Source organism: Pongo pygmaeus, chromosome 7, assembly GCF_028885625.2.
Source record: "Pongo pygmaeus isolate AG05252 chromosome 7, NHGRI_mPonPyg2-v2.0_pri, whole genome shotgun sequence".
Classification (NCBI taxonomy): domain Eukaryota; kingdom Metazoa; phylum Chordata; class Mammalia; order Primates; family Hominidae; genus Pongo; species Pongo pygmaeus.
This window is the reverse complement of record NC_072380.2, coordinates 112,441,135-112,467,063: the sequence shown is the minus strand read 5'-3', so window position 1 is coordinate 112,467,063 and position 25,929 is coordinate 112,441,135. Positions and strand designations below refer to the sequence as shown.

General features: G+C 36.4%; 1 protein-coding gene and 1 non-coding gene across 31 annotated transcripts in view; one reads left to right on the top strand and one right to left on the bottom strand.

The window, feature by feature from the left end:
- The window catches only part of RGS22 (regulator of G protein signaling 22), a 160,982-nt gene that overhangs the window by 92,310 nt on the left and 42,743 nt on the right, over window positions 1-25,929 (top strand). For 23 of the 30 annotated variants that reach the window (XR_008504061.2, XR_010127331.1, XM_054497635.2 and 20 more), the window contains 6 exons: window positions 13,661-13,855; window positions 16,126-16,218; window positions 18,174-18,346; window positions 19,965-20,127; window positions 22,896-23,054; window positions 25,784-25,852. Coding sequence is in view for 28 of the 30 variants with exons in the window: in XM_054497635.2 (XP_054353610.2) it covers window positions 13,661-13,855; window positions 16,126-16,218; window positions 18,174-18,346; window positions 19,965-20,127; window positions 22,896-23,054; window positions 25,784-25,852 (852 nt within the window). In the remaining 2 variants the exon portion in view is untranslated. The remainder of the gene's footprint in view (window positions 1-13,660; window positions 13,856-16,125; window positions 16,219-18,173; window positions 18,347-19,964; window positions 20,128-22,895; window positions 23,055-25,783; window positions 25,853-25,929) is intronic. The other 7 variants (XM_054497634.2, XM_054497625.2, XM_054497622.2 and 4 more) reach the window with 3 other exon arrangements.
- On the bottom strand, window positions 17,599-17,665 carry LOC129043320 (small nucleolar RNA SNORD77). Its single transcript, XR_008504412.1, has one exon. It is a non-coding gene; the product is annotated as a small nucleolar RNA SNORD77 (small nucleolar RNA).

The following is a 25,929-nucleotide window of genomic DNA, read 5'->3' as shown; positions in this document are numbered from 1 at the left end:
CCCTAGATCCCATCTTTAAGATTCCTATTTTAAAAACCCAAGGTCCTTCACATGAAAATCCATCTGTGGAAAGCTCCATCTGTAATTTATTCCCTCTCGGCATAGCTCCTCAGTAATGTTTTTGAGCTCCTAGTGGGATATGAGAGGTCATTAAAAATCATCATTTTTTCCTCCTTTTGCAGAAAAAAAGATTGGATTGCTTGAACTTGCTTGTTATTTTCTTTTTCTGCCTCATATGAACTCAGATAATAATGTTCTATGCCTGCTAGAGCTGTGAATGGTTATGAAAACAGACTTCTCTTTTTGCTGAAGTAAATATTTTGTGATTTCTGAAAGTATCCTGTATCACAGCATTTGTATTTCTTTTATAAATACCTCTGGGGACTCTTTTTTTTATTTTTCACCCTTAGCTTCTTGGAGGACAGTTCATCTCATTGTTTTATATAAAGTCCAAGCATAGAGTTATTGAGCCCAGTTGAGCAGATCCCATGTTACTTTGCTATTTGTCATCACGTACAGCAATATGGTTTCTTTGTTGTTGTTACAGTTTAGTGGACATCTGTTCTGTTATGTTTAAGATGATCTGTGAAGTGATTTTGGTCTCTTTGGGGTCCAGACACTGAATCAAGATCCATTAGTACCATTTCTATTTCTCATAATGCTTTAATGTTTCTTCTTCAAATATGTTCCTTGTACTTTCTCATCAGGCCAAGCTAATAAGATTTTCCCCACTAAACTCTTACCTCTTCAGATTAATTTATCAGACTGAAGATAAATTTAATATTTGAAGCTTAGTTTTGACCCTTTCTAAATAAGGACTATTCAGAATGTAAACAAACAATTTTAAAGAAAAGCTGTTGACCCTCCTCTTCTGGTTCAGCTTTACTCTAACTATTAACAGGGCCTTTACTGTATATTTTTTTAAATGGATGTCTGTTAAACAGAGTATGTAAGTAAACTGTGTTACAAATTGGCATATTCTGGTGTGACTTGGTATATACTGATATGTAGCTTTGCTGCCAGTAAATATTTGAAGTAGCTGGTGTCATTTATTTTTTCCTACTTTATTTCTCTTTCTTTAGTGATCGTGATAGGAAGAGAAGTATATTTGCCTTATAATCAGTGCTATGATGAGAAATGTTTAACAACCAGATCTCTAGGGGAAAAGGCAGCCCTGATTTGTAGCATTTGCTGATCTCTGGGTATAAATACTCTCACCATGGATGATTTCAAGCTGCCAACATGACGTCACTGAATGCAGAGTTGGGAAGAGATGTGCAGTAGCACCCCATCATATAATATTTCCCCCATACAGATACACCTCAAGACCATGGGTAATATTAATAGCAAAACAGTAAAATCAACAGGAAGTAATGAGTTTTGAGTAGTCATTATTTTTGTTTTTAATATAACTTCTTTTTTTCCTGAGGCCTTTGGACTTGAATCATAATTTCTTTAATTGTAAGTTTATGTGATTTAATTTTTGGTAATGACAGAGTTTAACAACTGACTCACAAAATTCCTGAATGTTTATGAATCGGCTCTTGTGAGCTGGTACAAGCTGGCTCCAGTAGACCATTGCTTATAAGGGAGGAAGAGAAGTAATAACAAGAAAAGCATCACTGTGAATCCTCTCCATTTCTTCTCTAATGTTACAGCTGGAGATCCTGACTCTTCACCTTTAAAAAGTTTCTTCCACCTTTTGGAGACTGCTTATGAACCACTCACTTACACTTACCAAAGAAGGCACATAATCCCTCCTCCAGAATCACCAGGTCCTGCACAGTTTACTGTGAACTTCATGAAGGAGCTTATGAAAAAGCTTTGTATATTTCAGTAGCCAAAGGCTTTTTCTTCTTTTGTCTTTAGAGTGTATGAAATAGTGCCATGACTTTTGTGGAATATCTCTTTTTCCCAGGGGCTGGCTAGGTCTTTGCTGATACCACCCTGTCAGTCCATCAGGCAGAACCTTAGTGCTACCTGATGGTAAGGAGAAGAAAATTGCGGCTGGGCGCGGTGGCTCACGCCTGTAATCCCAGCACTTTGGGAGGCCGAGGCGGGTGGATCACCTGAGGTCGGGAGTTAGAGACCAGCCTGACCAACATGGGGAAACTTCATCGCTACTAAAAATACAAAATTAGCTGAGCGTGGTGGCAGGTGCCTGTAATTCCAGCTACTCGGGAGGCTGAGGCAGGAGAATCACTTGAACCTGGGAAGTGGAGGTTGCGGTGAGCCGAGATTGCACCATTGTACTCCAGCCTGGACAACAAGAGCGAAACTCCGTCTTAAAAAAAAAAAAAAAAAAGAACTTTTTTGCAACAGCAGATGGTTTTATAGTTCTTATACTGTCTTGGTGAGCATCTTGGAAAATTATGAGAAGAATGTGAAAGATACATATTAAAATGCCTTCTGCTGCCTTACTAATTACATGATTAGAATTCCCTCTTTTACTTTTGTAGTCAAGTAATGGGTCTAAAAAAAATGGACTTATTAGTGATACAAAATGCTGAAGCATGAATGTTTTCTCCTAATCTCTGGAATACCATATTGGAAGTCTACTTTTAAAATGTCATCAATTTTAGTTAATCTGGTGATATGCTCTACGAGATGTGCTGTCAAATAGTATTAAGATCTCATAGTATATAGGTTTTGAATACATTTTATTCTTTATGTACTGACGGACTCATTTTAAGTCATACAGTTCCAAAGTTTTACATTTCACTTTCTTACTTCCAGTCCTGGCCTGGTGGTGACAGCAGAACATCAGGTAATCAGTGTTACCAGGCAATCATAGCAAGATACATACACATGATCATTAAAATAAATACATCAAAACAAAGTATGTGAAACTGTTCCATTAACATAACTAACAGCTGAAATGTAACATAACAAATCAACACATGTTATAACATTTGGTATTATTTCTGACTTTGCCTTTTAAGGCTGCAGAGAAATTGTTCTTGTTTTCATTGGAACGCAGATAAGTGTCAAGCTGTAGCTCATCAAATGGCCCCTACTTATGGAAAAGATGCCTTCCCAAAGTCTGTGCTCACCTTTGGCACAGTGAGAATACTTTGCTGGGTGCTTCTGCAGTATGCTAATTGGAATCTAATCCCATAGCTGTCATCATTTAGCCTTTGATACAAAGAGAAATCCAAATAGTACAGACAGTTGTGGAAAATATTTCCATTTTTTTTTTGCTTTTGACATTGTTAAAAACAAGAATAAGTTCAATAAACACACAGTTTTCATTTCTCAGGTATGTTTATCTAGACCTTATCATTCAATAAGAAAACATTAATGTGGGAAAAGTAAGCCTGGCATGCATTATGATACATTTGAAAGGAGATGGGGATTCACTTCTGTCCAAGAATATGCTTATTAACACACAATTTCAAAATGATTTTGGAAACTATTAAGTGGTGCGGAAATCTTGCATGAAAAATATCATACTGTTGGAAAAATATAAATTGCAGTGGGAAATGTCATATTTTAAATCGTTTGAGCTATCTCATATATAAATAGTACAATGTAGGTATTATATAGAGGATATTGTCTCTAATTAATGAAGCAGCTGAGATTTCCTTGAAGATGCAAACAGGAATATTTGTTCACTTTTTCCCCCAATAATGTCAGCAAACTAATATGTATTAAAAATAAATTAAACATTGTTCTTCATTTTAACGCTATTTAGAAAGCAAAACATTAATCAAAATATGGTTTTTCTTCCCCTGCCCTTTTTTTTGTGTGTGTCTTCATTTATTCTAATTTTTTTCTCCATTCTTTTTTCTGCTCTCCAATTCAGCTCTTCCTTCTGTCTCATGGTATCCATCCTACATCATTTTTCTTGCTAGTCTTGTTAACTCTCGAGAAATATTAACAGTTCAGTTAGGCTAGAAAATTAACTCCCAGAATTTCAAGACTGTAAAAGATTTTTTAGAGGCGGGCATTGCTTTTTTTTTTTTTTTTTTGATACAGATGCCAAGAAAGTGAGTCACAGGCACAGGTGTAGAGAGGTGCGGGGCAAGCAGCACATTGTGCATTTCCTGATTACATAACCTTTGAGTGTCTCCAGGAGAGATGAGGCTTAGAGCCATGTTGTGTGCAGTGCCAGGCAGTTTGATCACAGACAGGCAGTGCTTGTATCCCTTCCCAAAAACTTTCCTGCTGGGTTGTTAAAGCATCATAGGTTAATGTTTAAATTGGACTCATGTTGGCCACAGCTGTGTGTGAGTGAATCTCTGCTTGAATGTGAATCAGAGTAGCTGACTGGAATATGAAGGGAGCATTTTCTTCTCTAACATGAGCTACATTGTTATTTACTCTGTGGCTAGAAAGGAAGAACTGGGTGGCCAGTAAAAAAGCAAATGATTTGGATATTTAAACAATGTTTCTAACCCATAATCAGACTATAGTATTTATATATCATATAGTATAATCTTTACGTTTCATCTTGTCAATTTATATCAACTTAAAATGATTTTATAATCTTTATAAAGATTTTAAGTGTGTTGTTTAGCTTTTTAAACTTTTGTTTTAAATATAAATTACAATATCTTGTATTTGCTATATATATATATATATATATATATATATATATATATATATATACTCAGTTGTTAGTTATCCACTTACAGATTGCCTTGGATTATTAGAAAGACATCTTCAGATTTTAGTACCATAATTCAGTTTAAATGTACTATAATTTTACTGTATGGGCTAATAAAGAATTGACAAACTGAATTCAGTTTTCTCATCCTTACTCCCTTAACCACCTGTGTCCCTACCATCCTGGGGAGGTGAGGAACAGCAGAGACAACTTCAACGAAAGACAACAAATGTGTGTAATGTAGGCTTGGGATGCCGTGGATTGGATGACCTCACAAGCCCCTTTTTAATGCTTCCAGTTCTGTGATTTTTCAATAAAGGACTGGGCATGGTGGCTCATGCTTATAATCCCAGTACTTTGGGAGGCCAAGAGGGAAGGATCACTTGAGCCTAGGAGTTTGAGACCAGCCTGGGCAATATAATGAGACCTCGTCTCTACAAAATATTTTTTAAAAATTAGTGGAGCATGGTGATGAAAGTTGACAAGAGGATTGCTTGAGCCCAGGAGGCAGAGGTTTCAGTGAGCCAAGATCATGCCACTGCCCTTCAGCGTGGGTGACAGAGCAAGCCCCTGTTTAAAAAAAAAAAAAAAAAAAAAGACTGGTAAGGAATCAGGAATGTAGGGAGAGTGTATTATTATTATTATTATTATTATTATTTTAATTATACTTTAAGTTTTAGGGTACATATGCACAATGTGCAGGTTAGTTACATATGTATACATGTGCCATGTTGGTGTGCTGAACCCAGTAACTCGTCATTTAACATTAGGTATATTATTATTAATTTACTTTTTTTTTGAGACCGAGTCTCGCTCTGTCACCCAGGCTGGAATGCAGTGGCCCGATCTCGGCTCACTGCAAGCTCCACCTCCCGGGTTCACGCCATTCTCCTACCTCAGCCTCCTGAGCAGCTGGGACTACAGGCACCCGTCACCGTGCCCGGCTAATTTTTTGTATTTTTAGTAGAGACAGGGTTTCACCGTGTTAGCCAGGATGGTCTCGATCTCCTGACCTCGTGATCCGCCTGCCTCGGCCTCCCAAAGTGCTGGGATTACAGGTGTGAGCCACCGCACCCAGCAGGAGAGTGTATTATTCTTAAGGATTATGCTGGTTGTCAGATGGGGGTTGATATTCTTGAACAAAGAGAAATTGTTTGGGTGACAATTCAATAAATGTGGTGAGGAAGCAAAAGAAAAAAAGTGGAAGGGCAAATTAATACCTACATTTAGGTGCAATCATTTAGTTCATTTCTTTTTTCCTCCCCTCTCCTCTCTAGTTTATTTATTTTTAACAGGGAAGTCTATGAAGCGTCAACCCAAGTTCTAAATTGTATATTATTGGTTTGAGATGTTGGCATTCGAGTATAGCTATTCAATTAATATGATTGAGAATTAGACAAATGTCTGTTTCTTATCACAGAACATCTTCTGCTTTTCTTTGCGTTATTTTCAGCTTTAAATATGTGTCAAGTGTTTCTAGGAGTCTTGTTTTAGAGAAATTTCAGAATTTATCTAACTGATGACAATCAAATATAGAGGAACCATATAATTTATCATCTAAACCCAGATGCTTTTGAGAATGAAACTATTAATAATTATGCCAAGACAGTAGGCTTAGACCAGAGTAGGGACACATGACTGTCCCAATTATATAGCTCCTAGAGACTGCAGACTCTGTAGCTAAATAATATGCGTGAATCCCCATGGCTAGAGCAAAATATGAGTGTGAGGTCAGGAAGAAAGGTAGCAGACAGTAACCTGGGAAAGGTCTGGCCTTGCTTGGTCAGAAAACTGAGTTTTATGATGTTTCTTGAGATGGAAGTTATGCTACTTACTACCTCCTGATATTTTTATATTTGCTTTTGTTAGTTTCTCCTTGTTTCATTGGAGAGATTAAATTCATAGGATTTGCATTTGAGAATAAAAAAGGGGAGTGCAGGGAACAGTCCAAAATTATACTATGAATGGTATATTATTAATGAAAACTGGAGGCCAGGCATGGTGGCTCACGCTTGTAATCCCAGAACTTTGGGAGGCCAAGGCAGGCAGATTACTTGAGATCAGGAGTTCAAGACCAGCCTGGCTGACATGGTGAAACCCTGTCTCTACTAAAAATACAAAAATTAGCCTGGCGTAGTGGTGCGTGCCTGTGGTCCCAGCTACTCAGGAGGCTGACGCACAAGAATTGCTTGAACCTGGCAGGCAGAGGTTGCAGTGAGTTGAGATCATGCCACTGCACTCCAGCCTGGGCGACATCTCAAGAAGAAAGAAAGAAAAGAAAAGAAAAGAAAAAAAAAAAGAGAAAAGAAAACTGGAAACACAGGAGGAAGGGAGAGGCTTTAGAAGTTAGGAAAGGATAATTTGCTATATTATTGAGTCATTGAGGGTCTGGAAGATATTCATGTAGCTATAACAAAGTAGGCTGCTAGAAGCAAAGGTTTTGAGTTCAGGAAAGAAATCAGGTCTAAAGCTATTAGTATTAATATATGGAGTTCTTCCGCAATGATTGACTGTTAAATTTTTGGGGCTAGATGAAGTCTTCCATTCATCCACTCATTCTAAATTTCTCATTATGCCAGATGCTAGGGATACAGTAATAAACAAAGTAGACCCAGCCTCTGTCTTTGTAGAATGTAGGGTCCAATGGGAAAAACATAAAAGTACAGGGTCCATGGGAACACACAGGATGGATTCTTAAGCCAGACTTCAGGAGCCAAGGAAGCTGAGTCTTTAGGATGAATAGAAGCTCAGTGAAAGAGGAAAAGAAGATGAGGGTAGAGAGCATAGAAGGGATAGAGTGCAGAGTACAGAAGTCCTGTGAGGGAGTGCTTGGCTCATGTGAGAAACTGCAGGGGCATGAACTGAGAAGGTGTAGTTGAGCATAGAACTTTAGTGAGTGTCATCTTTTAAGGGAGGAATGGAGGAAAAGGAATCAGCAAAGAGCCTGAGAAGAAGCGGAAATTGGCATAGAATCAAGAGAAAGGGTTGGCGAAGTCAGAGGAAAGAGAGTCAAGGAGAGAGGAGATAATAAGCATTATTAAAGCTGCATAAGGGATCAGGTTGAATGAAGATTAAGGAAAGAAGCTATTGAATTGGCGATTATGTGGTTTTTAGTGATCTTTGAGATCATTGTCATTGGCATGGAAGCCAGACTTCCATAGATTGAGGAGTGACTATGGAGACTTGTAGAGAGAGGGAAGAGAGAAGTAGGGTAAGAAGTAGGGGGCAAAACAGAGTCAGGAAAAACATTTTAGAATGAGAGAGGCACTAGATTTCAACAACTTTGTAGCATAAAGAAGGAAATGGAATCAGTGGAGAGGTAGATTAAAGAAACAAGGCACTAAGAAAATAATTGGTGTTAACAGGCTCTGGAGGAACATGGTCAAGCACACCTGAATGGCTTAGGATTGGAAAGATGTCTTTGAGACATCAGAGAAACAAAAAGATTTAGAAGAGAGCTCTTGAGAGGAAAGTTCAGGGCATTTATACCCATGGTTTTCCCCGGTCACGTGGAAGATAAAGTCTACTGAAAGTGAAGAAGTGTAAGAATACAGTTGGGAGCATTAAAGAGGATGGCAGTTTTAAAATGGGAAATGGCATTGATTAGAAATAAGCAAAAATGTAACCAACTTTTTGATTGCAGCTAAGTTTTTTTTGAAGTCTATTTGTAATGGAGTCAGTCATTATGTTTTTATTAGGAACTTGAGGATAGAGTGGGGAGGAATTATGGATGTTGGTAAGAGTATAGTTGAAATAATGGACAGTTCTCAGTCCCAATTGTCTAAGAAAGTAAGATAAAGCAGCTGGTGCATGATTTATTTAGAGGACAAGAATAACCTTCAGATTGTGCTGAAGATGAAGAAAAACTTGGTGAGGAGATACAAATAGATGAAAAGTATGGCCAGAGAGAGGAAGTTGTTCTACTAATATGGTAAGTGGTAAAATAAAGAGAAACTTATTTTGAAGAAAATCATAAAGCAAAATTTAAGAAGGTAAAAAGCCCAAGGCAGTTGGATACAATCATATACAGAAACTTAGCTTCAACAGGGCATCATGAAGTGTCCACCATAGTATAGATATAGTAGTAGACTATCTAAATCACAGGTAGATTATCTCATGGAACTGAGGGTAGCACTAAATCTTAAAGAGTAAAGGTAAGACTGAGAGTAAAAGAGAAGGGAAATAGATTTAGGCATCCACCAGAAGCTGACAATCCTAACAGCTGTCATTGTTATCCTAGCCACCATTTCAACTTCTTTCCTACTTTACCCTCTTCTCTGTTTTCATTTAAAAAAAGAAATCAGGCCAGGCGCGATGGCTTACGCCTGTAATCCAAGCACTTTGGGAGGCCGAGGCGGGCGGATCACGAGGTCAGGATTTTGAGACCATCCTGGCTAACGTGGTGAAACCCCATCTCTACTAAAAATACAAAAAATTAGCTGGGCGTGGTGACGGGCACCTGTAGTCCCAGCTGTCTGGGAGGCTAAGGCAGGAGAATGGCGTGAACCCAAGAGGTGGAGCTTGCGGTGAGCCAAGATCACACCACTGCACTCCAGCCTGGGCGATAAAGCGAGAGTCCGTCTCAAAAAAAATTAAAAAAAATCAAAGGCATTATCCTGATTTCTATATGAGAACTTTTCTTTTACCAACCAGAATGCTCAACATATGAGAATTTGATATGTAGCACATCAGATCTTTTTAAACTATAGTTTTGAATTGCAAAAAAAAAAAAAAAAAATTTCAAAAAAAGTATTTCTGCCCTAATTTAGCCTGACAACTGATTTTTAATGTAAGTAATTTAGGCTGTTAAATTTTCTTTTCTTTGAAGTGAATTTGGAATTATTGGAGCAAATCCTACATTTTTAAATGTTGTTAATTTGATAATTTTAATCTTTAGTTTCATAATTTACCTAAGACATTATTTTAATTAGTTTACTTTCAAAAACTCTCTCTCTCTCTCTCTCTCTGTTTCTTTTCTTTCTCTCTGTCTCTCACTGTCTCTCCCTCTCTGTCTCTCTCCTCACTCTTGTCACCCAGTCTGGAGTATGGTGGCACCATCATATTTCATTGTAATTTCGAACTCCTGGCCTCAAGTGATTCTCCCACCTTGGCCTCCCAAAATGTTGAGACTACAGGAATGAGCTACTACACCCTGCCAGCTTTAAATTCTTGACCTGTGAAATTTCCCTTTCAAATCACTGTTTCACTTTAAGCCACTCATCTCTCATTTATATACTCAGCAAATATCTATTGAATGCCTATTATATTCTGAACTTTAGTATTCCCTTTTAACTACTCTACATGCCCTTCTCCCTTATCTTAATCACTGGTTCTTTGATACTCTACCCTGCAAATTACTGTATCACTACCCTGATTTTGCTTTCCTGCGTTTGCTTTCCTGCGTTTGCTTACCTCGTTTGCTTTCCTGCGTGTCATAGACCTCACAGTAGGTCATTTCAATTGCACTTTAACCAGCACCTTTGATTCTTTTGTTGCTTTAATGTCTTTACATATATATATGTATATAATATATATTATTAACACCGTTTTTTGCTGTCTCCTGTCTTTAAGCTAACTCTTCATTTGGCTTCTGTAGCATTACTCTGACTTGGTTTACCTCTTATCTCTCTGACTTCTATTTCTCAGGCTCTTTTACTATTTCTTCTGACTTTATTCATTATTATCATTTTATTTTGCAATAAGTATTTATTGATAGTTACCCACATATTTGTACTTTCCATTGTTTTCTAGTCCATCCTGCTTTTGTCTAGAGCCTCCATTTAATATTTCATTTAGTACAGGTCTGCTGGTGATGAAGTCTCTGTTTTTGTCTGTTGATTTATAACATCTTTATTTTGTTTTTATTTTGGAAGGGTGTTTTTGCTAGACATAGAATTATATGTTGGCAGTTATTTTCTTTTGGCACATTAAAAACTCGAGGCTGGAGTCAATATCTAGTCCATTCCTGCTCTCAGGGTGTTTTGAGAGCTTAGGATGTTTACAGGGACTTCCCCACTGACAGGTCCTGAACTATAATCCTTGTCTCCTCATCATTGCGAGACTTCCAAAAACTCCGTTTATAGGTAATTATAAGGATTTTGACTTTTATTATGTGTGAGATGGGAGGCTGCTAGAGAGTTGGAGCAGAGGAGTGCTGCACAAAAGGATATTTCTGTCTGCTGTTGTAAGAATAGACTGCAAGAAAGCCAAGAGGAGTCTGGGAAGACCAGTTAAAAGGCTACTGCAAAAAAGCAAGCAAGAGGTGAAGGTGGCATATAATTTCTTGTCTAACTATTGAAATAACTTCCAAACTGCCTCAAATATTGATCTTACTCAAACTATCATATCCAATGATGTCACTCCTCAGTTAAAATCCTTCAAAGATTCCCCATTATATCTTTAGGTAAAAATTCAAATTCCTTAACAAAGGATAAAAGATCATATTCATGCTCTGGTCTCTGCCTCCCTTTAAAGTATGTTCTCTTATTCACCTCTTTCCTTTAGCCAGTGTTACCTGCTTGAACCCTAAAATCTCTTCATAGGTTTTAAAGCTCCCATAGGCCTCCATGCATTGACCTGTGTTTTGCTTCTGCTTGGGCCATCTTTCATCAACCCTCCTCTATTGTCTGATTATTGACTCCAACTTATCTTTAGAGATTCAGCTTAACAATTATCTTCTGGAGGCCAGGCATGGTGGCTCACACCTGTTAATTCCAGCACTTTGGGATGTCAAGATGGGCAGATTGCTTGAGCCCAGGAGTTCGAGATTAGCTTGAACAACATAGCAAGACCCCATCTCTTTTTTAAAAAAAAAGAATTATCTTCTCTCTGAAGAGTTTCTAGACTTCTTTCCTTCCCTAGTCCAATACATAAATGAGTCTTTTCTAGGGATTTGGAAAATTTAATAAATGTTTATGGCATCTACTGTCTGCCAAGAACAGTTCTAGGAATTGGAGATACACCAGTGAATAAGCTACAGTCTTTGCCCTCAAGGATCTCCGTCTAGAAGAGAAGACACATAAATACATAACTGCATTATAGAGTGACAGGCATAGCAGCAGAAATTGTGATTGTTGGGGGAGAATGTGAGTGAAAGCTTCCTAGAGGAGGGGAAATCCATGTTGGTTTTTAATTTTTTTAGATGGAGTCTCACTCTGTTGCCAGGCTGCAGTGCAGTGGCACGGTCTTGGCTCACTGCAACCTCCGCCTCCTGGGTTCAAGCGATTTTCATGCCTCAGCCTCCTGAGTAGCTGGGACTACAGGCGCCCACCACCATGCCCAGCTAATTTTTGTATTTTTGGTAGAGATGGGGTTTCACCATGTTGGCCAGGATGGTCTGGATCTCTTGACCTCATGATCTGCCCGCCTCGGCCTCCCAAAGGGCTGGGATTACAGGTGTGAGCCACTGTGCCTGGCCTCATGTTGGTTTTAAACTCTAAATTAGTTTATCAAGCAGACAAGGTATGTGGGGTAGTGTAGACATCCAAGATAGAAGGAACAATATGTGCAATGGTATGAAATGGCAAAATAGCAAGACTTAGGGAAATTATAGGAACTTTGTATTTGAATGTAAAATTTGAAAGATGATTAATGGGAGATGAGCTTAAAAGAATTATTAAAGATCTTATTTATAATACATACCTCTCTTATAGCACTTACCATCCTGTATTATAACCATTGATATTTATCTCCATGTCACCACCAAAATTGACTTCTTCAGAATAGGCATTGACTCTTGTTCATTAATCTTTGCATACATAGCACCTAGCCAAGTGTCTAAGATGCAGTGGATGGAGTACTCAGTAAATGCTTATGTTGTTAACATGGACCCTTTAAGTATTTTAAAAGATTATTTTAAACAAGACTATTACTTGCTGTTTGGTACAAATTTATATCTGTATCTGTCTATTCTGAGTTGATCGAGATATTATCAGGTTCAAATTCTAAGTATGTGAAATAAAATTGAAATAAAGTATAAGTTAACTAGAGATTTTTAGTAAAACTTGATTTCAAATGTCAGGGCATGACATATCCAGTATGCAAACATTTTTTAAACAAATTGTTATTAAATTGCTTCTCAGATATATGTAACTATTATTGAGAGACATGACAATTAGTAGAATGGAACAGATATTTGTGGCAGGTTTGCTGGAGGTTCTATGTATATCTTTCCATTCACTTTTTTTTTTTTTTTTTGAGATGGAGTCTCACTTTGTCACCCAGGCTGGAGTGCAGTGGCATGATCTTGATCTTGGCCCACCGCAATCTCTGCCACCCGGGTTCAAGCAATTACTTCTGCCTCAACCTCCTAAGTAGCTGTGATTACAGATGTGTACCACCACGCCTGGCTAGTTTTTGTATTTTTAGTAGAGACGGGGGTTCACCATCTTGGCCAGGCTCATCTTGAACTCCTGACCTCAAGTGATCCACCCGCCTTGGCCTCCCAAAGTGCTGGGATTACAGGTGTGAGCCACTGCACCTGGCCTCCATTCGCTCTTATGCTTTTCTTTATGTCTTCCACAGCATTGGATACCAGATGGAAAGACTTAATGGCAGAAAGGGATAATTAGCAACATTCTTAAGAACTCTGCAGCTCAATTTGGTAGGGCAGGTAGTCTGTTGGGTCTCCAGAAGACTAACAGCCAGCTTTTTAGTCCTAGTGTATTCTTGCCTCTTGTTTCCAAAAAAAAGTATTTCAAGCCACTTTGGAAAGTAACACAAATGTGTTAGAAATGTTGTGAACATAAAGGAAAAAAAAGAGGCACATAAACTCAAATTTACCATAATAATATTTAGTGCTTCCTCAGATTTTTGTAATCTGAGAAAAATTGACTAATTACTGATGAAGAAATTAGAAAACAAAAGGAAAAACAAAGTCTTTCGAATAGATGCATTGCTTCATGTTAAGTAGTTTTACCCGTATTTTCAAGAAAAATATCATGTGGGCTTATTTGCCTTCTCTTAGTTTTTAAAAAATGCCTATGTTGAGGTGTCTGCTAACCATTGTGGCTTCTCTCAACATCCTCTCCCGTCTTCCCTCTTCTCCTTCAGTATCTTTTTGCCACATACGTTGCTCCTTCTGCCACTCTTGACATTGGACTCCAACAGGAAAAGAAAAAAGAAATTTATATGAAAATACAGCCACCATTTGAAGACCTTTTTGACACAGCAGAGGAATATATCCTTCTCCTCCTTCTTGAGCCATGGACAAAGATGGTAAAATCGGACAAAATTGCTTATAAAAAGGTACCGTGCCACCAATAAATTGAGTGTGAAACCATTCAGGTTTACTGCAATGCTCATGCCTGTTATCCCAGCACTTTGGGAGGCCGAGGCGGGTGGATCACCTGAGGTCAGGAGTTCAAGACCAGCCTAGCCAATGTGCTGAAAACCCATCTCTACTAAAAATACAAAAATTAGCCAGGCATGGTGGTGGGTGCCTGTAATCCCAGCTACTTGAGAGTCTGAGGCAGAAGAATTGCTTGAACCTGGGAGGCAGAGGTTGCAGTGAGCCAAGATCGCACCATTGCACTCCAGCCTGGATGCCAAGAGCAAAACTCGGTCTAAAAAAAAAATAAAATAAAAAAATAAAATAAAATAATAAAAATAAAAATAAAAATTGTTAGGTTTACTGCTGATGATAAGCAGCACTGTTAACTTGCAACAGAAAAACTGAAAAAGGTCTCACGTGGCCCTAAGATTTAGAGTTAAGATTTGGGTGGCCTCAAAATTTGGGCAGGGAAAGTGTTAACCCGCTCGATTTTTTTTTTTTTTTTTTTTTGAGACAGAGTCTCGCTCTGTCGCCCAGGCTGGAGTGCAGTGGCATCACTTGATTTTTTTTTTTTGCCAGTTTTCTGATTGTTGCCTAACGAAAGACTTTATGTCATTTTTTGCTCTCCGTACAAGTATGTCAGAGTGGAGAAATCTGAGTTTTGGTTTCCTGTGAATAAGTAAATATGCCCTTCTTGCTACTTTTCAGCAGTGGCCTGAATTTTGATTAACAGAAAAGCCTATTTCATTTTATGCTAGATGAGTTTCAGTTAATATTACATCTATGGAAAACATAAACGTTTCATATGTATTGTGGAAAGCAGATCCTCTGACTTCGGTACTTCTATTTTAAAGTACCCCCAGATGTTCATCAGGTCAGACTGCTTGACTGGATACAAGTTTCAGCACGTCTTTTGTCATCCTGAAAGAGGTCATTTTAAGCCTCAATGCTTGAATATTTTCACTATTTTATTAATGGGTGGAGGCAATTTATTTAAATATTTACTTTGAATCACAAATCAAAACCATCTATGTATACTTTTTATATTAAGTTAATGCATGTACTTTGTACCTGAGGTAATTTCAGGTGGAACTCTGCTGCCTTTGCATTGTTATTCTTTGTTCATATCTCCTGAACAACTTCTTAGATCGTCATACAAAATTAATACCAAAACACCTTGGATAGAGTTACCTTATTGGATTGTGACTGAAACAACTGTTATGATTTACTAAGTTCAATGACCAAAGTAATTAGATTTCTCTTTGTCCTGAAAAATTAGCCTAGTATCCTTTTTATTATAAAAATGCATTTATTACAGTAGGAAAATTTGGATATCAGATGAAGTTTTAAAAAATTCTCTCTAGTCATTATTTTAAATATAGTGTATGCCATAGAGGATGCAATGGTTTAAAAAAAAAAAAAAAGGTTTGGAATTATAACTAACTTCCCTAAACCAAAAAGTTTCGGCATTAGTCATGATTCTTATAAAATGGATGAAACAAATTGTACAGTTTTTAGTAGGAGGAAAAATAAATCTCTCTTAGTTCCAGAAACTTCCTTCTGGAAGTATGAGGACTTATCTAAAAGATCAGCTGACTGTATTCTGTAGACTCTTTCCCGAAAAGAATAACCCAGCAGACTACCAAAGCTAGCTATTAAATACAGAAAGTTCTCAGGCAGCTCTTCAGCCAAGCTGGTTTTCCCCTGCAATAGAGAAATAGAAAATGGTCTTGTTCTCCTGACTATATGAAATAGTACATTACAGACTCTGAAGACAGAGAACTGCTATGAGGTTTTATTTGATGATTGACCGTCTCCTCTCTTACTACAGCATTAAAGCCTTTGCTCACATACTAATAACAACATGGAGTCTCGTCATTTCTTGTTCTGTGAATTATTTGGTTCCTAAAGCTAGTGGCATCTGCTTTCATGACTATTATCAAGTTATATTGAATAGAAGCTGGAAATGTGACTAATATATTTGCATCGTTTGTAAGTTTACATTCCTCCAGAAAGGAAGAATGATCTTTGGTGGCACTATATCATTACATAGAAATGTATGCATTTTTTATTGCATCTTTTTGAAGTGTGACCCTGCTGTAGCTAATCTTTTAAACTATGTTATCTTCCTGCTTTTGCTTTGAAAATAATTTCCTTTATTGGCAACTGTATTTGTTTTTCAGCCCACTGTTACTAGCAAATTATACATTCTCTTGATGTCACAAGCTTTATTTATTTTTTTTAGGTGGAGCTGGTGGAAGAAACTCGACAGTTAGACTCCACATACTTCAGAAAGCTACAGGCTTTGCATAAAGAGACATTTTCCAAGAAAGCTGAGGTAAGGCAAGTTTCTACTTAGAAAAACAAACTTTTTATCCTGGAGAGGGTTGCCACTTTATGTATTGGGCGGGGGAGATTGTAGAGTGAGGAGATCGTATATTATAGAGTAGAGGATAGGCAGTTTCATTTTTCTGCTGTTCCTTTGCTTAGCATGCTGCATTTGACAGGTGTTACATTTTATTGACATATTTGACAAGGGAGCCAGAAAAACAAAGCAGATGAGGTATTTGATAGGGAGCCAGGCCACTCATTTGCCTTGGCTAAGACCAGACATTGGAGCCTTCAACTGTGTTATATTTCTTTGAATGTTATCAGTTATTTTCTATATGGCAGCTGCTCTTTCTATTTGTTGTCAGGTTACAAAACAGTTAAATTAAGTTTTCTAAACAGAAAAGAAACTGTTGCGTGACAGCAATAGGGAAAACAATAAAGAAAAAGTATGGGAAGGAATTGAGGAAGACGGTAAAAAGATCATAGGATTGATTGGGATATTAAAGTGTTATTTTGATTCATAAAGTTGAATCTTTTGGATTGGCTAAGTAAACATAATAAATCCTTAAAGCCATAAAATTAAATTTGTGCATCTACATAAAAATGACAGTTAATTGACCTGGAAAGTGTTTAAGATATATTAAAATTTTTGGAACAGAAACACTGGTATGGTATGATCCTGTTTATGTAAAATTATATATGTATTTCTGCATGTATCCATATGTATAAAAAGAAATATCTGAAAAGACACTCACCAAAATATTAAAGATAGTTAACTCTGAGTGGTAAGGTTTCAGGTGATTTTTTTTTAAACTTTCTTCTTTGTACATATCTGAAATTTTTATTGTTATCCAGAAGTTCTCTATTTGATACACTACTACTAGCTTGCAAAGGATACATAAAAATCCATAAAGGTAGCATGATGTAAGGTTGTATTGTAAACTCTATGAACTAAACTTTATAACACTATCCACAATCCTTCTACATAAGGAGAATTAATTTTTAAAACATTGGTGGCTTATCTCATGGATCCTTTACAAAAACAAATAGGGAGATGAATTAGTTATGTAAGGAATTATATAAGGAAGGGCCTTACAAAGAATAAGCCTCTTTTCCCCTTTGCCCTTTCGTGCTTGTAAACTGTTCACAAAACATCAGAGGTCATAAAATTACCTAAAAATTAACTTTTATATGAAGGTGATTATACTTATATTATATTTTAATATTATATTTGAAGGATGTATTATTAGATAAGTAGCTTGTATTACTCTATAACTTCTAAAAATTATGTTATAAAAGAATGTCTTATGTTTATGATACATTGTTAAGAAAAAGAACCAGGTCACAAAACTATAAATAGGTGCATAATCCTATCTTTATATTTTGAAACTACATCAGACACTGTAAATCTCTTCATGAATTCAATCTGCTGAACTATGCAACCATCATAGTATCTAAGCTTCACTTTTTATTTGTTTTTATTTTTAATTTTTATTTTTATGCTTTTCTTCATTTTTTGTAAACTACATGTATATCTATAAGTAAGACTGGAAGGATACATTAAAAAGTGTTAATGGTGGTTATCTTTGAATGGTAGTATTATGTATGATTTTTATTTTCTTATTACAAAAGACATTTTACTTCTATACTTAGAAAAATCTATTAAAGTTAATAATTTACAAGCAAGTGCTTTGTATAGTAAATATTTATGAAAAGAAGGGAATGGAATGAAAATAAACAGAACAGAATTTGATATGTTAGAATCTGAACCAGATTCTTTATCCAGGTTGTTAGAATCTGAACCAGATTCTTTACCAGATTCTAAAGTCTTTTCCCACTCTGCCATTGAATTATTAAATGGCTTTGGCCTAATGGTTGATTTTTCTTTCAGTTTCTCTACTTAAAATTGTAAACAACTTGTTGTGTTTAAGAGATTTTTTCTGAAAAGTACTATTTCACTAGGACACCACTTGTGAAATTGGAACTGGCATTTTATCACTCTCTAACGTCTCTAAACGAACAGAATATTGGGATAATGTTCCTGCAGAATACAAGCATTTTAAGTTTAGTGATCTGCTTAACAACAAACTGGAGTTTGAACATTTCCGTCAGTTTCTTGAGACTCATTCTTCAAGGTGAGGGACATAACCAAGTATTTCTCACTGAAAACATTTTTCTAAGCTACTAGTTTTGATTCAACATATTATAAAAGTGATTTGGTGCTGTAACAGATTTTACTCATGTCAATAAAAACTGACAAACATGATTATCTGAAATCTGTATGGGTAACTTTTTAAAGATGGAGTACATTTTGATTGTAGCAACCTCCACATTGCTCTTTTAAGTGGTTACACAATGTTGATACTTTTAGCATTGGCTAAGTTAAAATACCAGTGTGCTTTATTTTTTCTCTTTTCTACTGTTTCTTTCTTTTATATTTCTCTAGGCTGGTATTTTAATTACTATTTCTGGAATGTGTCCTTTTTATATTTCACTGAGATATTGAAATTATAATATTTTATAATTTTTATTAACCGATTTATAAATGAAACATTGTAGTTTTACCCAGAATCTTGGAACCTTATAACATATTTATCTAACATAAACTGAAGTGTTCAATATATTTTTTTCCTATTAATATTCTCCCTAGTTAACAGAAACTGGTTAGATCTGGGAGCCAAATTTCACTGTATATGGTTTCCCTTCATTGTAATGAGGATTTTTCTATCTTTTTATTTTTTATTTATTAATTTTTTTAATTTTGTGGCTACATAGTATATATTTATGGGGTATATATTTATGGGGTATATATATTTATGGGGTATATATATATACCCCATGTATATATTTATGGGGTACATGAGATGTTCTGATACAGGCATGTAGTGTGAAATAAGCACATCATGGAGAATGGGGTATCCATTCCCTCAAGCATTTATCCTTTGAGTTATAAACAATCCAGTTATACTTTATTTTAAAATGTACAGTTATTATTGACTATAGTCATCCTATTGTGCTATCAAATAGTAGGTCTTATTCATTCTTTTTTTTTTTTTCTTTTTTGAGACAAGGTCTCACTCTGTCGCCCAGGCTGAAGTGGCATGATCCCAGCTCACTGCAGGCTCCGTCTCCTGGGTTCAAGTGATTCTCATGCCTCAGCCTCTGCAGTAGCTGGAATTACAGGCATGTGCCGCCACACTCAGCTAATTTTTGTATTTTTAGTAGAGATGGGATTTTGCCATGTTGGCCAGGCTGGTCTCAAACTCGTGACCTAAAGTGATCTGCCTGCCTGCCTTGGCCTCCCAAAGTGCTGGGATTACAGGTATGAGCCATTGTTCCTGGCCCTTATTCAAGCTTTCTATTTTTTGGTACCCATCAAGATGAGGATTATTCTAAATTTGACCTTTTGTCAAATGACATGACATATGTGGAAATTTTCTCATTTTTGAAATTGATGAAATTAGTGAAAGAACTCTGAGATCCTACCAATAATGGTGATAGATTTTTTTTTCTGATCACAAAAATCCTTTGTCATCATTCATATATTTAGCCAGGATTAGGAGTGTAATAGAGTCAAGCGAACTAGCCTAGAAAGGGATCAGAGATACAATATTGGGTTCGTTATTTCCATGATCTAATGCTACTAGTCAAGATAGCCACTTTCTAAGTTCTGTCAAAACAACAATCGAGTGTTTACTAGAATTTAGAGGAAGAAATATGAAGAGCTATACATTGTTTTTGTTTTCATTTTAGCATGGATCTTATGTGCTGGACAGACATTGAGCAGTTCCGGAGAATAACTTACAGAGATCGAAATCAAAGGAAGGCAAAATCTATATACATTAAAAACAAATACCTTAATAAAAAATATTTCTTTGGACCCAACAGTCCAGCTTCTCTGTATCAGCAGAACCAGGTATCAACATGCAAACCTATTTTTTAAATTGATGTTTGAAAACCGGTATTTTATTTCTATTTTTGCCAACAACCTGAAAGTCTCTTATTTTCTTTTCTTTTGCTTATGACTAATGTGTTAAAGACCTTTGATATTTATTTAGGTATTTATGAGCATCTATAAATTAAATGTCTTTAATACTCAAATACTATATAGTATAAAAATGTGTTACTCTAAAAAGTAGTTTATAGAATAAAATAACTTTTATTCACCTACTCATTGACTCATTCAACAAATTTGAGTGCCTTCACTATGCCAGACTGTTCTAGGTGCTCAAGATAAAGTGGTGAAGAAGATGGACAAGCTCCCTGCACCTGTCAACATGTAGGAAAACAGCTGTTATCAACCATTAAGCTAAATCTCTACCACTTTTCTGTTCTTCTGTGAACTGATATTACTCCAAATATAATCGATCTTTGAAAATCCTCTTTACTATGGAACCTTGAGCAAATATTATAAAAGAAAGAATAGAAAATCCTCCTTACAATTGTATTTTCCCCAGAAACTATTTTTATTGACCAGGACAGTTTGAACATTTGTTGGACCAAAGTCCTATGGCCTTAATCACAATTTATTAATAACTAAATAACTACAGTATCATTAGATTGACAGCAAGAATATAAGATTGGGCTGGGCGTGGTGGCTCACACCTGTAATCCAGCACTTTGGGAGGCCAAGACAGGTAGATTGTTTGAGGTCAGGAGTTCAAGACCAGCCTGGCCATGGTGAAATCCTGTCTCTACTAAAAATACAAAATTTAGCCGGGTGTGGTGGCACACACCTGTAATCCCAGCTACTCGGGAGGCTAAGGCAGGAGAATCCCTTAAACCCAGGAGGCAGAGGTTGCAGTGAGTGGAGATTGTGCCCCTGCACTTCAGCCTGGACAACAGTGAGTGAGACCGTGTCTCAAAAAAAAAAAAATATATATATATGTATATATATATATAATTGGGATTCAGCAGTAGGTTTGTGTTCATGTAACACTACTCATGAAATATGACTCAATTTTTATACTTTTGAAATATAAATAATTATTATAATTTATTTAGCTTGAAGTTTGTTAATATTACATTCATAACCTAAAGATGTAATGTATAGTTTATGATTTTTTTGGTTTGGTAGTTTACAAGAATGCATATTCTAATGGTATATATTAATAAAATACAAATTTCAGATTAATGCTAAATTCAGTAAATTAAAGAAAAACTCAGAGAGGCTCACAAGTAAGGCATACCAAATTTAAAAGCTAGATCTTTGGGGTGCAGGAGAAATTGGCAAAAGTCTTTGGGAGCAAGAGGGAGCAGGAATTCTGGAATTAAGCAACTTTGACAAAAATGCTTTGTCCTTAGTTCCCTGAGATACAAATCTGGGACACATTAGAAAAGTGGTTGGGTGTCTCAATAAGCACAAGTATGAAATAAACACATGGAAAGCATTTGTTTTCTATTTGGCTTGTGCTACATTGCGTGAGGTTTCATGATATCTCATGCTACTGTGTGAATCCTCCATAGTACACACAACATGCTGAGAATCTAAGTCAGTGAAAGTCACCCATTGCTATCATAGCAAATGGATGTGCTTACTACAGAGGATTTTCCCCAATGATCCTTCTTTGTCTTTGTCATTACTTTTAAAATGTATTTTATACTTAAGGATGTCTGCGTCACATTGTTTTATAAAGATCGTGCTAGTCCAGATTTCAGTTGTGCAGCCAATTTTCTCTTTGATTAGCAAGGTAGTCTTTTTTTTTCTTTTTCTTTTTTGTTTTTATACAGAAAAATATTAGTATTGATATTATTTAATTGATATTATTAAAGGAGGACTAAGAAGAGGATTTCCTTTTTGTTTTTATATAAAACAATAGTATTAGTAGTGGTATTATATTAATATTATTGCTCAAAGGAGAACAAAGAAGAGGGCAGTTGTTCCACTGAGCAATCCAGAAATTTTGAGTGGTATGTACACAGAAACAGGTAGAAACCAGAATGAGTTATGGCAGGAAAAAGCCATTAGTAGCTTGTTGAAGCCAATAATTAAGCAGAAGGAAAATTTAGATCACAAAGAAGTTGTATTTTACAAATGGTACTTATTATCTGTAAAACATGACCTTTTTCTGCTTCCTGTTGCCTCTGTTTTCTGCTTAGAGGTTGTTGGAAAAGCCCTACATTGCTGTCACTACAGCTGCACTGTTCTGGGTGCATAGTGCACTACAGCTGCCATCATCCTATCTCCAACCCAACATTTGTTGGTAATATACATATTTATAATATCTGAGTCAAGGTTGTCTTTTAACTAATTAACACATTTTCCTCATCCACAGAAGAAAATTCTTAAATGGATCAATATGACTAGAATCACAGATTCATAGGATATTAGAAAACTAATAGACTAATGTCCTCATTTTTCAATTGGAGATACTGAGTCCATGGAGGGAAAAAAATGCCATTGCTGTGGTCACGCGGGATAAAAATCCCACTTCTGTGTTCTTTTTGATATATCATAAGTAAGCACAAATCATACATCTGAAACAACCACCACATAAACCACAATTGTCTGTCTGATTTTAGGGGAATTATTGCTCAGTATAGCCAGGAGATGTTATACAGAAAATGAAAATTGGCGCCCCTCAGGGTGCAGCAAATGGTTTTGTAGTGAATGAATGAATTAATGACTATTAGTGTTTCTTTTAGAAAGCACAATAGTTTCTGTTTCCATTTTAATTTTCTTAGGTAATGCATTTAAGTGGTGGCTGGGGGAAGATTCTTCATGAGCAGCTTGATGCACCTGTTCTAGTTGAAATCCAGAAGCATGTGCAAAATAGGCTAGAAAATGTATGGCTGCCATTGTTTCTTGCAAGTGAACAGTTTGCAGCACGTCAAAAGATAAAGGTATATAAATTAGTATAATCTTTTGATAGCAGTTGTCAGTACCTCTCAAAACTTCAAATGTGCATACCTGGTGACACAGCCATTGTACTTTTTTTTTTTTTTTTTTTTTTTTAAGGAATGGGCTCTCTCTGTCACCCAGTCTGAAGTGCAGTGGTGTGATCCTAGCTCACTGCAGCCTCGAACTCCTGTGCTCAAGCAATACTCCCACCTCAGCCTCCCAAGTAACTGAGACTACAGGCATGCACCACCATGCCCAGTTAATTAAAAAAAAATTTTTTTTGAAGAGATGGAGTCTTGCTATGTGCCCAGGCTGGTCTCAAACTCCTAGGCTCAAGCAGTCCTCCTGTCTTGGCCTCCCAAAGTGCTGGGATTACAGGTGTGAGATGCCATGCCAGGCCTTAGTCATTGTACTTCTGTTGGGAGTGGTTTGAAGCATGGAGTCAGCCACATGTGGTGGCATGCACCTGTAGTCCCAGCTACTTGGAAGGCTGAAGCAGGAGGATTGCTCAAGTCTAGGAGATTGAGGTTACAGTGAGCTATGATCACATCAGTGCACTCTAGACTGGGTGACAGAGTGAAACCCTGTCTCTAAAATAATAATAATAATAATTTTTTTTTTAAAAAAAAGCATGGAGTCAAAATTCCCAAGTTTTTGGTTTTTTGTTTATTTGAGAGTCAGGGGTCACCCTTTTTTCTCAGTGTCCAAACTAGAGTGCAGTGGCTATTCACAAGCACAATCGTAGTGCACTACAGCTTTGAACCACTGCGGCTCAATCAATCTTCCTGCCTCAGCCTCTGAGTTGCTGGGACTATAGGAAAGTGCCACAGTGCCCAGCTATGACTGCCAAGTTTTAATCTCAACACTGCCACATATTAGTTGTACCACCTTTAAGTTTCATAAATTGTTTCCTCATTTGAAAAATTGAGTTGGTCATAGTAATTACTTAGTAAGGTTGTTCTGAAAAATGAAGTGAAATTAACATGTGCTTAGTTTCTTAGAATGGTGCCTGGCACATGGCAAACACTCAAATGTTATCTATTAATATAGGTGTTATCTTTAATATTATTAAGTCTTCACACAAGTGGACAAGGTTATACAAGGATATTCATTGCAATATCAAATGGGAGAAGAATTAGATAAGTTATGATAATTCTGTACTATGGAAAAATATGCAGATTTCCTTAAAAAATGAGATTAAAAAATAAAAATGAGATTTCCACATGTACTATATGAAAGATGTCATTTATTGAACAAAACAAGCAGGATGCAGAACAATGTATAGAAGATAATCCCATTACATTTACTTACATCTCTGTCTATGCATATATATCCATCCATCCATCCATCTGTTTATGTTTATGCTTATGGTAGAAAAACACCTAAAAAGATCTGCCTCCTGGGAATGGGTTTGGGGAGTGAGGATTTTTACTTTTTATTTTGTAAAGTGGGTTTGTCTTTGCTTTGTCTTGTTTTTATTTTATAAGAAGTATTTCTTTGATAATTTAAAATGTCATTAGCACACCTTGTTTTTAGGTTTCAGGCAAACTCAATCTTTATAAAAATAACACAGGGGTCAGAAAACATGCAATTTTGGACTTTAGTATGCAAAGCCACGTGCCATTAATACTAATCAGGAAGAACCTGAAAAGCTTCGTTCTATATTCAGTTTCTCAAACACTTTGTAGCCTACCTATTTGGAAATATCCTTAGTCATTTGAGCTGAGCACCTTATGGAAAACACAGTACAGCTGGGAAGACAGAATTTATAGTATGAAGAAGAAGGATTGACTTTAGGCAAAATGTTTCTGGAAATAAGCTTTGGGAAAACTCAAATCTCATTCTGTTTCTTCAGGCTAACTCCAATTCTCTATCCAAAGCCAAGTAAAAGGGCATCTGGCTTGCTAATATCATTTACCATGTTTCCTCATTATGTTTATCACTGTAATTTTATTGTAATGCATAGTCATTTCTTGACTTAGCATTCTTTGGGTGGCCAGCAAAATAAACTGATTTTGGCAACCTTGAACCAAAGACAAAAAGGAGGGGTGAGGATTGATTCTAAAATGCTGCTGGGGCATCTCACACACTTAAGAGTTGACATCCAAGCTTTAGAAAAGATGTAGGCCAGGACAGCCCTAGGAACCCAGCAAGAATTCTCGGATCTTTCCTCCTGGCTCTGTCTATCAATAAAGACTTAGCCTTAGTGACTCTATTCCTTATTTCTCTAGATCTACTTCTGGATCTATCTGCTATGGACAGGGAGATAGAGTCAATAGCACAGATTTGTTATGAGTGGTTCCCAAGAAAGGGGAAATGATATGAATAGGCAATAACCCCAAGAAATATCTACTATATTTCTGTGTTGAGTAACTTTTAGTACTCTTTTAAAATTAGTTGTGAAAGTATATGGCTAGAAAATAGCTAAAAAGTCTGAGAAGTCATAATTGTCTTTCCAGCTTCAGTTCCCATGTGAGCTCAAGTGAAACTATCATCATTTGGGCAATAACAATCGGGTAGTATTATCTCTATTTTACAGAAGATAGAGTGTTCAGAAAAATTTGGTACCTGACCACAGGGCTTCCGTTTTTAAGTTTGATCCTCTTTCTCCTAAGTTCACTATCTCTTGTCCAAGTTAACCTTTATCTCATTTTTTTAGCTACTTAATTAGTAAATGATTTCAAACCTTTAGTCTGAATAACTGGGATAAAACAATTGGTTTTGCTTTCAGTTACAGATGAAAGACATAGCAGAAGAGCTCTTACTACAGAAGCCTGAAAAGAAAATCGGGGTCTGGAAGGCAAGTAATGTTTGTTATATTCTTCCTCTTGTAAGTTTTGCTCTGTCAAAGTATTGTTTTTCTTTTCCCTTCTTGTT